General features: G+C 33.0%; 2 protein-coding genes and 1 long non-coding RNA gene across 3 annotated transcripts in view; all 3 read left to right on the top strand.

Moving 5' to 3' along the window:
* Positions 1 to 8,786, top strand: part of LOC146997687 (uncharacterized) — a 96,578-nt gene extending 87,792 nt beyond the window's left edge. The window contains exon 5 of the mRNA XM_085815452.1: positions 8,764 to 8,786. The gene's annotated coding sequence lies outside the window, so the exon portion shown is untranslated. The remainder of the gene's footprint in view (positions 1 to 8,763) is intronic.
* On the top strand, positions 116 to 6,640 carry LOC118182730 (uncharacterized). The gene is made up of 4 exons (XR_004757106.2): positions 116 to 353; positions 1,592 to 1,672; positions 5,239 to 5,340; positions 6,246 to 6,640. It is a non-coding gene; the product is annotated as an uncharacterized LOC118182730 (long non-coding RNA).
* A 3,862-nt stretch (positions 8,787 to 12,648) lies between the features above and the next one.
* LOC118182729 (uncharacterized) overlaps positions 12,649 to 16,578 on the top strand; it is a 69,225-nt gene continuing 65,295 nt past the window's right edge. The window contains exon 1 of the mRNA XM_035352113.2: positions 12,649 to 12,872. Coding sequence (XP_035208004.1) covers positions 12,834 to 12,872 — 39 coding nt within the window. The 5' untranslated portion in view covers positions 12,649 to 12,833. The remainder of the gene's footprint in view (positions 12,873 to 16,578) is intronic.

Here is a 16,578-nt window from a genome sequence, read left to right as displayed (position 1 = left end):
ATATTTGTATCTGGTTTGTATTTTACACCACCCCACGATGTAACACTCTTTAGTGGCAATTTTCCACATCTTCACTCTAAATCTCGCAGAGTGGGATTTGGAGGGTGACAGCAGTTTTCGCTCCGTTTCGTGTTAAACAACGCAAATTTACTGTCTTGGTAGCAGAACATGTTTCCCACTTGCAATAATAACCTTGGGGAAGGAAGCGAATTGAAGGAGCAGGACGACCCCCTGTCTTGTCATCGTCCACCCAGACTGACCAAACAAGTTTGCTAAGCCAAAGAACGTTCTTTGGCTAAGCGCCATTTCAAGCGAGGACAGTCGTAACAATGGATACAGCTCCTTTGCCAAAAGTAAGTTCGCTTTTAAAATATATATACAATTATTTCTTAATATAAATATCTTAATTATTATAAATTATAGTTAGTTTGCTCTTTTTTTTTAGGTGTCTGTAAATTTGCTTTAAGAGTGTAATGCTGTAACGTAGTTTTATTTATTACGTACTGCTAACACAATGAAAGTTGTACGTATGGATGGTACTTTTTGTAAATAATTCTTAACATTATTTTTATTTTTGAACAATTTACACAAAGCTATCGAATTTAATTATTTAAATTTAGTTTTGCATGCATTCCTATTTCAAATAGGAAGAACAGCGGTGGAAAAAAAAATGCATACTAAAGTTTTGATTTTTTTTATAACACAAGTGTGTAAATTATTTGGTAGTATTGGAAGAAATAAGAACCGTATACTTTACTGAATTTCCTATTGAACTCATATCGTTTTCAGCTTCTAGTAGTTTTTAATAGATTTTTAACTTTCATTTTTTATAAATTCTGCTTATAGTTTGTGACAATAAAATTCACTTACTGTTGCAAAGCTGAATTTTTCCAACATATAAATACTAGCACTACCTGGGTCATATCAGCATTCTAAAACTTATATTTTTGCAAATATGTTGTTATTCTCGAGAGTGTAGGTGTAGCTAAGGCCTCTTGAACATTCAAAACAAAATATTAAATAATAAAGCAAATAATAAAACCAATTTCAAATTCAAATTAGGGCTTCCACATGCCCATATTCTATGGAAGATTACCTTATTCAAATTTTGTTGGCTCTAGGTACCGTTGTTTTATTACAATGCGAGAAACATACATACATTCATGAAGATTCTTCATTATTTAATTTCTTTAAATATAATGTTTGGTGGCAGCAATTTGAAATGAAACATATCGGGAATATGCAAAATGCAAAATATATGCAAAATGCCAAAACGAAATTAACAGTCCTTCTGGGAGAATTGCCCCTTTGGACTAAAAAAAAGAACCAGCTATTTAAAAAAAATAATAAGTTTTGATTTTCTGATGACAAACTGGAAACTATTGTATTATTAAATATTCCAGGTAATTCATGCAGGTAACTATTTAATAAGAATTCATTTTCAATCAAAGACCAAGCATAAAATTTTAGTACCTTGTCCATTCTACATAGGTTCTATATTCCTAATACTTGTGCCACAGCAAATTGTCAAATTTATCTGCCCCTTGTCTTTTTTTTAAACTGTAGCACAATAAAATACTTTTTTTTTCAGGAGACATTACATGATAGTTCAAAATTATCAGATTTTTATAACTGCAAGAAGTTCCCGAAGATGCTGTTAATGTCCTAAAAGGTAATTTTATTTTCTACTCTGTTTGAAATTAAAAACTATACCTAGTCCGGATTTTTGAAAATTCCAGATATTCAGTTGACTTTATATGCTATATACATGTATTTATTTTATGCTAAATATGTATTTACTGACAAATATACGTATATGCCAATATATAATATGTACACCAAATGTTTATTTCTTTTAAAGCAAATAAGAAAATTTAAAAAAAAAAAAAAAACAGTATTTATTTCTAAAAAATGTAAGGCATGTTTTTTTCAGACTTAATTAAATAGTAAAATTCGTTTATGTCTAAACATTTTTATTTCAACTGAAACAAAACGACTTTTTATATGTAAGCCATAAAACCTAAATGTTTGATGCATTTTTATTTTATAATATGAAAATTAAGCAATATTGCTTTATATTTGTGGCAGCGCCTATCATATTAAAAAAATTAACTTATTTTATTAACAGATAATAGAATGCACAATTAAAAAACAGCTTCCCCTCCCTTCTATTGCGGGAGAAAACCTAATTCGGCGGGTTATTTTTATTTATTTATTTCCCCCTTCTAAGAAAACTTGTCAGGCATACTTTCAAAATTGTCGAAATATATACTAATTTAAACGATAATTCTAAAATGATTCATAGATTAATTCATATACATCAACTCAATAGTTAGAAAGTTAAACTAATGACATTTACTTATTACTTTTCAAGATTATTGCCTTTTCATTTCAATTAGTTATTATATCTTCTCCTAGTGATATTAAAATGAGTGAGGATCTGATGAAGTAATGTTCAAAATAATATAATTGTTTACATTAGCAAAGGCCCACCAGCGGCCGAGCGGTAAAGTCGCTGAACACTGGTAGTTCGGTCCGAGGTTCGAATCCCGCGAACGGGCTGGCTGCATGGGTGTTTTCGTGGTTTTCCCCATGTGTAACGTGTATACGAGCCAGTTTCCCTTAGAAAGTCCTCCACGAAAGGCATCCCTCCTCTTAGGCAGATAGCCCTAGTGTGCTTTGCCATAATTAAATACACCACACCGTTTACATTAGCAAAAGCTATTGTTGTATCAAACAAGTCTTATAAACCTTTTCTTATCCACAGTCCTTTAAAGTAGGAAAGAAATGTAAGTAACCTGATTTTAATAAACTCATATGAATTCATTTTCTGGTTTAGATAGGATTTAAAGACTCAGGTAACACAGCTTGTTTACATTTTCAATAACTAAGTTATGTGAACACTGTTAGAGGTGTAGCCAGAGTTCTTGCTGCCTCACTCAGTGCACAATAAAAAGTCTATAAAATGTCAAAATGATATATATAAAAACAAAATATCTGGGTTTATTTTTGAAATAAAACATTAATTCTAATACCGTAAAGTACTATTTTGTTTGTTTTCCTTATACACAAAATCATTAATAGTATTCTAAAAGTTTGATTTACTACTCTATCAGCTGATTTGTAGACAGTATGGTACAATTTCTCAGTCTTAGGTGTTTTTTAATCCATTTGTACTTTGCAAAATTCTTCTCGCAACAGTCATGAAAAAAATTTACAGATGTATATCAGTATTTGGAACTGCATTCTGAAATTTTATGAACTGCAGAAGTTCAAAGTTACCATCCTTCTACCTGCCTTCGAAAACACTACCGCAAAGAATCCAGTAAATGTAAACGCTGCAAAAGCACAAAGCTGGTAGAATTCTCTTGCGGCCACCTCGCTTTCTTTCGCTGCTGTTCAAAATTTATTTGCATGTGTCATTTTTCTCAATTTATTATTATTTTGTCTGATTTCCGTGCTATGTTTCCTAAAAGTGATTTTAAAGTGTTTGCAAAGAAAATTTACAAAACTGCATACTCGAGTACTTGTCTCGGCATGAAATTAAGCATAATGGTTGAGATACAGTCAAAGAACTATTAAATTGCGTTTAAAGAATGTTTCTTTCTAAGATAATATGTTGCCGAAAATTTTCTTAACGGAACAGTTTTTGGAACAATTTTGAGAAAATGGGGGAAGGCCAAATTGATTTCAGTAACTAATATTTACTTTATGTAAATTTTACTTACGTATGCTTAATATTATATTTCTTGCTGCTCATTCAGAGTCGTACCTAGGGTTTTCAGCGCCCAGGGACAACTGAAGATTTCGCGTCCCCTACAGCTTCCCAAGGATGGAAAACATTTAATTCTAAAATGCCGTAACATCAGTTTGGCGCCCTTTGGATCCTGCGCCCGGGGACAGATGCCCCTTGCCCCCCTCTAGCTACGCCCCTGCGCTCATTTTAATTTATATGTCCTAAATACCATGTTTAACAGGCTGTTTTCTTACAAATGCTTAATATCATGCTTTTTCTCCGAACATTAATGCACATCCCCTAAATATTACCCATCAGCGGCAAAGTCGCTGAGCACTGGTAGTTCGGTCCAGAGTTTGAATCGCATGAAGGAGCTGGCTGCATGGACTTTTTTGTGATTTTCTCCATGTGTAACGTGTATACGAACCAGTTTGCCTTACAAAGACCTCCACGGAGGCATCCTTCCCATTAGGCAGATTTTTGATGGCATGTCAGCAACTAAAGGACAAATAAAGGCTTTGAAAAGCTGTCGAAATTATGCTTGGCAGTAGATTGGATCAAGCTCTGAATACAAAAACAGGTCAATTTGAAACCAAAATTGTAAAAGAAACATTTCAGTATGTTTCAGTCATAAAAACAATTGAAATGGTTTTGTCTAACAGCCATGTAAGAAATTGTATAGAAACTGAAACAATTTCTAATGATAGACATTTAAAAAACAGTTTTCATCTTTTTATGTCCCAAGAATTTTGAAATATGTGGAAACAAACGCCCTGATCTTCTGGTACCAAGTATTGCTGATTTCAGTGGTAAAAATCTTTAAAAATTCAACTAGGATTATAAATGATAGAATTTAATTAGGATTATAAATGATAGAATACTTTAAAACTTTTCTTTGTTTACTTTTTAATTACCTAGAGTAAAGTAATTTTGCATCTATTACTCTATTATTTTAATTACCTAGAGTAAAGTAATTTTGCATCTTATTCTTAAATGGCTTATAGTTTTTTCTTTCTGGCTCTTAAAGATAAGCTGTAAATGCATGCGCCTCTAGTGCCAAAGGCCTTTTTAATGATATTTTTGTAATCATTATGTAATAAACGTGTGTATTTATATATATAGATGACCTAAAAGCATTAGTTTTGCTCACAGAACTTTTGCTCAGCTAAAATTATTGGAAAGAAAGAGGGAAAAAGGTTTTATTCATTATTAATGAGTAAATATTTTGCATAAGTCTATGCATAAAAAATAATTTCATATGCTTAGCTATAAAATTCTTTTCATAGGATAATATTTTTAGTTTGCAGTGTATGTATATGTAAATAAGCTATTGATGCTATATGTAAGTGAGCTGAGCTGCATATACTTTGAAATTTGCTACATATTCTATCTTGAAAGGTTCATGTGTGATATTTATATAGTTTCAATTAATTATTACATTTCACATGCAATTTTTATCCAGTATATGTCTTTTATATATACTTTTATTTTTATTTTTGTAGGGTAAAGGCAAAGCAAGTATTTTAGCATCAGACTGTTATTTGAAAAAAAAAAAAAAAAAAAAAAAAAAAATCCAAATTCTGCACTTCTAATATTTGCTAAATGTAAGTATTGAGGAATTTTGATATGCTTTGCACTAATTTTCATTTTAAGAGGGCAGATTATATTAAAATGAGCCATTTTACAACAGTGAATGTATTTGGCCTCATGTGGCTAAAATTCATCTTCTCAGGCTGCTTTCGACTATTGTACACACAGATGATGCATGGTCATTTAGCTAATTTCTGTAGAATTGGAATTGCGTTGATTTGAATGTCACCTACATACTAGCAAATATTTCGAGAGAATAAGATGGTTTGTAATATGTGTGATGCCTTTATATGATCTAAATCTAAAGCATGACACTAATCATATATATGCATGTATATACAGTGAACATAGATTTTTTTTTCTTTTTTTTTTTTTTTTTTTCTTTTTTTTTTTTTTTTAAACTTGTAAAGTGATGAAAAAATTGCTTCAAGGTGAAATTCAAAAGATACACTTCCAGCCAGACTATAGCGATCATGAAATCAAGAACAAACATCTTTACAATAACAATAGTTTATTATGAACAACAATAGTTTATTATGAAGGGATGATACTTGTTTTCATAAGGAAAAGACAGACTAATTCTCCATATAGTTTGTTCTTTTTACATTTTTATGTACATTATTTATTACATTTTTCATTAAGAAGCAACGCACAGATAGACTATCCTATTTTATATTTGCATCAATATAATATTTACATATTCCTATATGTATTTATACTGCATTTTTACAGAAACTAAAAGCAAAAGACCTCTATGTGAATAAAATTACTAGGAATTACTTATTTTTGAAAGAAGAAAAAAATTTCTGGCGATATTTTTTAATTGGAAAGATAAACTTTCTAGTATGGCTCATTGGTATTTGACTTGTCCTAATAGATAGGTAATGGATGTATTCTTAATAAAGAAATTTATTTTCAGGGAATAGAAGACATGGAATCTCTTGGACCAGCTCAGAATAAACAGCCCATTATAGTGTGTATTACAAGTTTATTCTATATTAAAGCAGTAAATCACTTAAAAGCATGCCCAAATCATGCCATGAAGGCATTTGACGTTCTATTTAAAACTAATTTTGTATTTAGCGTTCAATATGCACATACATCAACAAATTTTTATAATTTTGTGGCAAGCCTTTTGTATAATGTCAGCACTCCTAGAGCTTGTGTGGACTCTTTAAATACATTTTCGAGTCTGAATTTATTGCATTTTGTACATGCATTACATTTCATATTTTTAATGTCATTTTAGTGTCATATTTTCCATTTTCATATATGTATATATATGTACATATATTTCCTAATAAAGAGTTTTTTATGCAATGCTTGTTTTCACTTATATTTAAAATACTTTGTTCATTGAAATTATTATAATTCTGCAGTTATGGTAATGATTCCTATTCGGATTTAATCAATAAATGAAATACATAATAATTTTCAGCAGAATTATGAAAAATGAATTTTTAGCTTACACATGTGAGCTATAATCCATATTATTTCACTTTAAAATTTACTTTATTTTTCCCAAATGCTGAAGGCATGCTTTAAGAATGAATAGGCATTTAGGCATGAAATGCTTCTAAAACTGAAGATTTTAGACTTTATTCATAATTTGGGGTAATAATTAATTTTAAGCTCTTCATAATTATGTAATAAGAAATAGAAACATTTCTTTTGCAATATTTTGTGCAATATATGAAGCTAAAAACAATAGCATGAGAGTATTTTATGGTTACTTATTTTCGGAATCTCATACATTAAAAATAAAGCTGAATAGTTTTCATGTAAGGGAAATTAAATTCGCATTTGTTTCTTACTTCAATGTATATTAAAATTTATTATTCGATTTTTTATGCATATTATGCTCAAGCAGACAAACTACTAGTAACATCAATTCACAAATTGTATTAATATAGTCACTTATAAGTAGCATTTTAAGAAGTTAAATCTATCAGATTATGATACAGGTTTACTGACACATATATATATGATCAGCTGTTCTAACACATTCAAATTTTCATTATAAAATTTGTCAAGAACTATTTTTAATAAATTACTTTTCCAACTAGAATGATTATTTAATGGAAAATTTAGCTTACAATTTACATGATTACGTGCCCAAATCTTGTGAATAAGCATAATTTGCTTTTTTAAATTAAAATATGTATACAAAATTTAGAATGTATATCACTATATATATATATATATATATATATGATTCATCTAAAATGATTTTTTTAAATTTCTTTTATGAAACTAAGCATTTTTTGATTTCTCAAATCAAATTTTGAAAATATCTGAAATATTTATTCAAAGTTTTAAGTACCTGAAAAACCTTATTTTTTATTCAAAAGTTAAGTTTTTCATTGCGAATATCTTGCTATTCCAGTTTTTATATATAAGTTGCATTGACGTTCTTATTTTTATTGCTTACTACACATAAAGGTAAAAGCCATGTTTCTGTAAAATAAAATATATTCTGTGAGTTCAAAGTAATTTCACATCAGGAGTACTGTGAGGAAGTGATAGTGTTAAGTATTTCAGAATGTTAACTACACCGAATTTCCAATATTTTAATATGGATGTAATTTTTTTATATGTATATTTCGTTAGATTTGGAAAGAAAAACTATATGTCTAAACAATGAAGATATGATTGTCTTTAAACTGTGTTTTTTTATTTCAGTGATGGTCTACTTTGATTCATAATCCAGTTTTTATATATAAGTTGCATTGACGTTCTTATTTTTATTGCTTACTACACATAAAGGCAAAAGCCATGTTTCTGTAAAATAAAATATATTCTGTGAGAAAGTGATAGTTTTAAGTATTTCAGAATGTTAACTACACCGAATTTCCAATATTTTAATATGGATGTAATTTTTTTCATATGTATATTTCGTTAGATCTGGAAAGAAATCTCATCACCAATAAATGTTTAAGTAAGTACATAGGTAGCAAATCTAAAACAGATGTATATATCAGATAATTAAAATCACAATAGCATGTTAAAAAGTAATGTAAAATATTTTTTTCAAGAGATAATATTAACCAGATATCTAAAACAATACATCAGCTATAAAGTTTACATAGCAAATACCAATTTTCAGTTTGCCTGTAAAATAATTATATAAAAATCGCACCATCAAGGAGTGAGCAGACTATTATTATAACTCCTTGTAATGTGTGTGGTTTCACCCGAATATCGGGAGATATCTGACTATCGAAGAAGAGCGAACGAAGAAAGGGTCACTCCTGTTTTTGTGTGAAAAGGGACCGCTTTTTACTAGAGTGAAATATCGCTCCTTCGAGGTTGGTGCCATTTTGGCATTAGAGGGAGGTGGGATATCACTCCTTTAGAGTCGGATAGGACTCTTTCGAATTTAGAGTGTTCTCTTATTATTACATCTTGTCTCTGTAACACATTTTGTTTCGTTTTAGGTGCTTCTAGGAACCCATGTTGGACAACTGGCAAAAAACCCGCAATCCACGCAGGCTGAGTCCAGTATAACAGCGGAAAATGGAAATGGACTTATAAAGCATCCGAGATTTATTATGTGTAAAAATAATAATAATAATAATAAAAGGACTTGTGTAATAACAATAACAATAGTAATCAAAGGACCAGGCGTTTCCATTAACAAAGCTTCCGTTAAGGCTTTTCGTTCCATATGCTTTCAGTGTGCGTGATAATACAATTCCATAAGTCAATCGGCGAACAATATAAACAATCATTTTGCTTAACAAAGTTACTTGTATTTACTTCAATGCGAAATGACCGAAATATTTCCTGTAAATACATTCCGCTTTAACTATATTTATGGACCGTGTGCATAATACACTGAAGTGACAAAAGTCATGGGATAACTTCTAATATTTTGTCGGTCCTCCTTTTGCTCGGCGAAGTGCAGCAACTCGACGTGGCATGGACTCAACAAGTCTTTGGAAGCCCCTGCAGGAATATTGAGCCATGCTGCTTCTATAGACGTCCATAATTGTGAAAGTGTTGACGGTGCAGGGTTTTGGGCACGAACTGACCTCTCGATGATGTCTCATAAATGTTCGATGGGATTCATGTCGGGCGATCTAGGCTGGATCATTCGCTGGAATTGTCCAGAATGTTCTTCTAACCAATCGCGAACAATTGTGGCCCGGTGACATGGCGCATTGTCATCCATAAAAATCCCATCATTGTTTGAGTACGTGAAGTCCATGAATGGCTGTAAGTGATCTCCAAGTAGCTGAAGGTATCCATTTCCAGTCAATGATCGGTTCAGTTGCACCAGAGGATCGAGTCCATGCCATGTAAAAACAGCCCAGACCATTATGGAACCACCACCAGCTTGAACAGTGCCTTGTTGACAACTTGGGTCCATGGCTTCGTGGGATCTGCACCACACTCGAACCCTACCATCAGCTCTTACCAACTGAAATCGTGACTCATCTGACCAAGCCACGGTTTTCCATTCGTTTAGGGACCAACCGATATGCTCACGAGCCCATGAGAGTCGCTGCAGGCGATGTCGTGCTGTCAGTAAAAGAACTCGAGTCGGTCTTCTGCTGGCATAGCCCAATGAAGACGAATTTCGCCGCACTGTCCTATCAGACACGTCCCTCGTACGTCCCACATTGATTTCTGCGGTTATTTGACGCAGTGTTGCTTGTCTGTGAACATTGACAACTCTACGCAGACGTCGCTGGTCTCGGTCGTTAAGTGTAGGTGGTCGGCCACTGCGCTGTCCATGATGCGATGTTATGCCTGAAATTAGATACTCTCGATACACTCTTGACACTGTGGATCTCGGAATGTTGAATTCCCTAATGATATCCGAAATGGAATGACCCATGCGTCTAGCCCCAACTACCATTTCGCGTTCAAAGTCTGTTAATTCTCGTCGTGCGGCCATAATCACGTCAAAGCCTCTTCACATGAATAACTTGAACACAAATAAAAGCCCTGCCAAAGCACTTCGTATTTATACATTTTTTACCCGATGCTACTGCCATCTGTATATTTGCATATTGCTATCCCATGACTTTTGTCACTTCAGTGTATTTGGTAACACATTATTTCAGAATTTATGTCCTGCTACAAACTACAATGCATGCTAGATGATTCCAGGCGAAAAATATTGATATTTCTCTTGCAGGCAACCATTCTTTCGCGCCATTTAATAACTTGCTACTCAAAACAGCGAAAAATTTAGATGCCTTTGCTGGGATTCGAACACCTGACCTCTCGAAGTTGGACGTGCTTCTAATTACACCATGAAGGCATGTGGCCAGGAAGAAGAAAATTACTTACATTCTTCTCCACTAAAAATGCTACTGGGGTGGAGGGATCGCATTCGCCAAATCCTAATGGTATTGAATTATTGCCCACCACCTTTTTGATTCGGGCGCCACTGTAGAGATCTCAAGTATTTCTTTCGGAGCAGGAGACGTAAAAAATGTACAGAACAATCGGGATTCTAACTTCGGGCCTCCCAGCTGCTACAGCCAGGCATGCTTCCAATTGCACAACGAAGTCACGCGGAAAGGAAGGGGGAAATAATTTACAACACAGTTTTCGTGAAATTGTAATGAGATTACACAGTTACATTGTAACTGTAATTATAAAAAGCAGTTGCACTGTAATTGTAATTATTAAGTAACTGTGTAAATCTAATTACAGTTACATAATTATGATTAAATTGTAATTGCATTTGCAATTTCATTTTGCCCAGCTATGTCAAATGCTTCGTAACCAGGCAACAATGTTTGTGGAATTAATTTATACATATAGTGCTTTTCCAGTTAATGCTATTTAAAAACTCCTATCATTTTTCACAGATTAATTACTTAAATTGATTTTCATAATGTTACTTGCAGTTGCGTGCTTATATCACTCGATTTCCTTATTTGAAAACTTGATATGTGAGTAAAGGTACTAAATTTTTAATGATTTCACTTATTTTTTCATTAAATATTTATTTATATATTCATGGGAATAAATATTTTATCTTATGAAGGACGTATCTGATTATACCACAATCAGACTAACTAGTTAAGATCAAACCATTCGAATTCTGTCACTAGCAGTATAGAGATGGAAATTATTTGTTAGCTCTGGGTAGGTCAGGTGGTAAGGGTACCTATTCGCAGAGAAGACATATTGGGTGTGAGTCCGAGTCAGTTATGGAGGTATATAATTGTAATAACAGCAACTACCCACTGTGAGAAGATTCTGTTTTCTATCCGAAGCTAAAACCGTTATAATTTTATAAAACAGTTTTATTTGCTTTTTTATTATTTTAGTTTCGCCAGTGGCCGAGTGTTTTGACTGTTAAATATTGAGAATACTGACCGGGATTCAATCCCTAACGAATGGGCAGGATGCATGGTTTTTTTCCGTTATTTTCCTCATGTGTAACGTGAATACGAGGCAGTTTCACTTAGAAAATCTTCTACGAAGGCATCGTTTTCATTAGGCAGAGAGCCTTTGCCATTCCGATTAACTTAAATTATTTCAGTTTGGATTTCAGAATACTAGCTGAACTAAAATATGTTCATTTATACATTTACTATACTAACATAAAATAGCTAATATATTCAAATGCATTTAATGATAAATGGAATTGAAGTATCTTTTATAGGTTTGTTTAACCTATAAAAACCAGTCTTAAACAGCACTTAATAATAGCTATGATTTCTTTTTATACCACATTGTTTAACGAACAATGGCAAAGCTTATGTAATACTTCAAACTCCTCATCTAAAGCTTAATAACCGTACAGAATATTTTTGCTAATTTTAATTTTCTCTTTCTTCAGCGTGTATTGGGTATTAATGCGAAGCTTTAAACTCGCAATGTGTATAATCATTGACTCTCTTACCGGAAAATTTATCCATTGTATTCAGTTATTGGTTACATGTTCTCCGTTTCGCAGCACTGAAAACATTAATTCCAAAAATGAATGCTCATGATATGATCACATGACTGCTTTTTCTTATGCTGTACAAATTGCAGTCATTGACTAGACTGGAAGTTTAAATGTTATCGATAAATGTTTATTAAGAAACGACACATTTTTGTTAGTATGCAAAGCCATGAAACTCTCTATGCCTCTTTCCCTATACCAAATTTGTTGAATGTTATCGCCATACAGGCGGATTAGAAAGGGACTTCTAATTGGTTCGGATCCCGCCTCATTATAAACGCTCGAGATGGCACAGTTTTGATTTTTATTTTTTGTTTAAAACTCTTCCAAATTCATTCCATCCACCCTGCGGCGGGAGGATCGTTCTTGTTCACTAACCTTGAGTCTGCCCCAAATATGAAAGGGAAGCAGACGCCCAAAAGGATTGGCTCGTGGTCTATAAAGGGTATCAGCTCGAGATTGAAATCTTTTGTCATTCTTTCTTGTCATCCCTGTATTGGAGCTTTCTCTTCAAAAAACGCGAGCACATCATTTCTCAGCTTGGTGCAGCATTCGTGATTCTGTGATTGTGCTTTTATCAAGTTAGGCAAAATGAAGCATGCAGGATCTGTACACTTCTCACGGGCGAATGTAAGTTCATTTTAAATTTTTACTTAGTATTTAAAAGAAATTTAAAAAGTATGTCCTTCCGTTTTCAAAATGCTTTTTATAATTTATTCGAAGTATTCCTCTTCTTCCGCAATATAAAATATCGTGGAGTGGTATTATTTATTATGTCATATGAATTTCTAATGGTTTTTGTAACATTGTACTTTTTGGGGAGGGAGGGACAATAAAAGCCACCAAATTTGTTTATGTTATGGGGGAATTAGTGAAACTTTGATTATGTTGCCAAAAGTATGGAAACATATTTTAAGAATGTTATGAATTAAACTTTTCAGTTATTATTAATATACAAATCTTTTAGAATTTAGCAAAATATTTGTGCATTAGCAAAGTTACACATTAGATGTGAGCTTATATTTTATACCTTTGTATCTATTTAATGAAAATAAATTTTTCTAAGCTCAGATTTTTTTTTTTTTTTTTTTCTAAAATGAAATTTCTGAGGTAAGCTTCAGCCACTGTCACTGTTTCTATAAAACTTATATCGAATAAATGTGATCGAACATCTAAGGCCTTTGAAATATGGGTAATTTCACCCAAGGTTCCCAATGGTATTTTGCTCGATTCCAGGCGAACCCGCTTGATGCACGGGCGTTTTCGTCGTTTTTCTCATCTGTAATGTGGATACGAGCCATTTTCCTTCAAAGATCTTTACAAAGGCATCTGCTCCCTTAGACGGATAACCGTATGGTGCTCAGCCACAATCGAATAAGCTAAACCCAATGGTATGGGCGAGTGTCTCATTTGTATTCTGTTGTTTAAAGTAAATTTCAGAAAATTTTCGAGAAAAAATTGTCTACGAAACCTTTCCGAAAAAATATAGGTTTTGCATGAATCTCCTAAATGATCAGGCCCATCAGTAGTTGAAAGGATAAAACCGCTTTACAGTAGTAGTTCGAACCGACTCCAAGTCTTGGGCTGTATAGGAGTTTTCTTGGATTTCCCCATTCTAGAGGCGTGGATATTAGCCAGTTTCACTTAGTAAGTCCTCTTGAAAGTATCGCTTCCTCCTTAGGCTGTCGTGTTGTGCTTTGCTGCAATCCAACAAATTCAGTTCAATTTTAAGTGGTTGAGTGATTCAAGATACCTATTCGTACTAAAAACGAATGTGTCTTTCACATGTAATATGTCTAATTGTCATCATCTTAATTATCAAATAATGGAGAACATAAATATATACATGTATGCGTTTGTTTCTCGCATTGTGGGAGAAATGTGGCACCGAAAGCCACCAAACTCTGAACATGTAGTCTTCTACCCGAGTATGTGCTGCTCGAAGCCCAAATTTTGAATTTGTTTTTTACTTATTTTTTATTTCGGGCGAATTTAAAGAATTTTTAATTAACAGCCTCAACAGTGTGCATTGAGATTCATCGTCATGTATTGCCAATAGTGATCTTTCATTTGAATATAATAAATATCCATGATTAAAATTACGTTTCGCTCTCCATGTTCTTCATATTTACTGTATTTTCGCTTTCATATTTCGCATTCCGTCACGTGTTGCATTACGAAATATGTTACTTTTGCCACGTTCGATCTCTTCTTAAAGATGTAACCGTCAGTTCTATTACACGCTGTATATGAATACAAATTCCAGAACGTTTAATAATATGCAGCTGATGTTTACTGTTTTGTGTGTAAAAACAAAGCGAAGCAATAAAATGTTCTTTCTTAAGAAATTATCGTCAAACAATTTATTGCTAAGAAATGTATAACTGGTTTTAAATATCCCCTCACGATCCACATGCGATAACTTTGTTGGCTAAAATGAAATTTTGCATGAAAGGACAGTACTTTGAGAGCATATCATATAAACATATCCAGAGAGTTTTGAATTCTTAAAGAATATTCTAGTTATTAATTTCTGCGAATATATCCATACGCTCGACCTACGAGCGGGCCAAAAAGTATGTAATATTAGAAGGATTAGGCTAATTATGTAAATCTGTATTTTTATTTGGTTTCTATTTGATATTTGGCCAAATTTGATTGAGATATTTATACTTAATATTTTTGTGGGACCAATCACAAATTTATTGAAGAATGTTGTTTTACCTGATATGAAGCACTTAATTGTCTAACTTTTCCCCTTTTGTGGTGCTTCCTGAACTTGGTTAAAAAGAAAATCTTTCAATTTGTATTCTAACTGGTGGTGAAAGGTGATCATCATAAATTCGGTCACGAATATCTCCGCCAGTTTTTTACTAAGCTAAAGTACAGAACTCTCTGTTTTTAACTCATCAAATATAACATTTTACTTAACGGAATTTATACAAGAACCGTGCAAAAATTAAAATTTTATATTTAAGAAACCCTCCCACTGATAATATTGAAACTCTTTTCATATAATTTGTGATCTTAATGTTGAAGAGGCCAACCAGCGGTCGAGCGGTAAAGTCGCTGAACACTGGTAGTTCGGTCCGAGGTTTCAATCCCGCGAAAGGGCTGGCTGCATGGGCGTTTTCGTAGTTTTCTCCATGTGTAACGTGTATACGAGTCAGTTTCCCTTAGAAAGTCCTCCACGAAGACATCCCTCCTTTTTAGGCAGATAGCCTTCGAGGCTTTGCCGTAATCACATACATACACACACACACATACACTTAATGTTGAAGAATTCTCCAAATGCAAGTAAATAGCTAGGGCTGTTAAACATATAATCAAATTAAGATTTTAGGCATTTTTTATAAATACCTTTTACAACGGGAATGTATCTGTGTTTTATAACGGATAGACGATGTTGTTAACAAATGTTTCGTGTTTGCCTTTGCTGAAGTAAAGAACTGAATCTAGTCTCCAACACTCTGTAGTGAAAACTCTACCACTAAGCCATGAATAGAAAGTTTATAGAGTCATTAGTTTATATCGATGCAGGAGACATGAAAAACGTGCAATTATTACCCGGGAATACAAATTCCAGATCTCTCGATTACACGTCAGGCGTGGTATCCGGTTACAACACGAAGGGTCTCTGAGAAAAGGGGGAAATACCTTAAATACATTGCCCCTTTTAAAGAGAGCCAGTCAAAAAATCCTGGTGCTGACGAATTACCGTCCATCACCTCTTAGTTCGGGAGCCACTTGTAGAATCTTTTTAGCCCAAAGGGCGTTAGACCAGAAGAGCTGTTAGTCTCGAGACGGCATTTTGCGGCGAATCACTAAAAGCATTGACTCGCTTTTCAAATTGTTATTATCGCCCCGTATTGTGTTTAAAGAAATTAAATAATAGTGAATCTGTACGAATATATATATGTTTCTCGCACTGCCAAAAAAACAACGGTAACTGAGCCATCAAATTTTGAATAATCCACCCGAATATGGGCACCTGGAAGCCCGAATTTGGAATTTGTTTTATTATCTATATCATATTTTGTGAAACTTTAACGAATTTTTGATTAGCAAACTCAACGATTTCAAAGCGAGCAGTGGCAACACTGTACGGAATAAAATATTTTTATTTCCAGCCCGCGAGACTATCTATTGAAAATTCTAAAGATAAGCTGTTTCTAAATCTTTTTAGTTCAAAGGCTCGCGAAACGACTTTTGTATATGAGTGTAAATGAAAAGAATTCCTTTTCAGCATAATATAAAAGTTGAAAGCTTTTTTTAATTTCTTTTTTTTTTTCTTTCTTCCTTTTTTTTTTTTTTTTTTTAAGAATTTTCCGAAGAC

This window comes from Stegodyphus dumicola, chromosome 4, assembly GCF_044657685.1.
Source record: "Stegodyphus dumicola isolate Sdum_Otavi_A_Nest chromosome 4, ASM4465768v1".
NCBI classification, from domain to species: Eukaryota; Metazoa; Arthropoda; class Arachnida; order Araneae; family Eresidae; genus Stegodyphus; species Stegodyphus dumicola.
The sequence above is the reverse complement of the archived record's forward strand: the minus strand, read 5'-3'. Positions and strand labels throughout refer to the sequence as shown.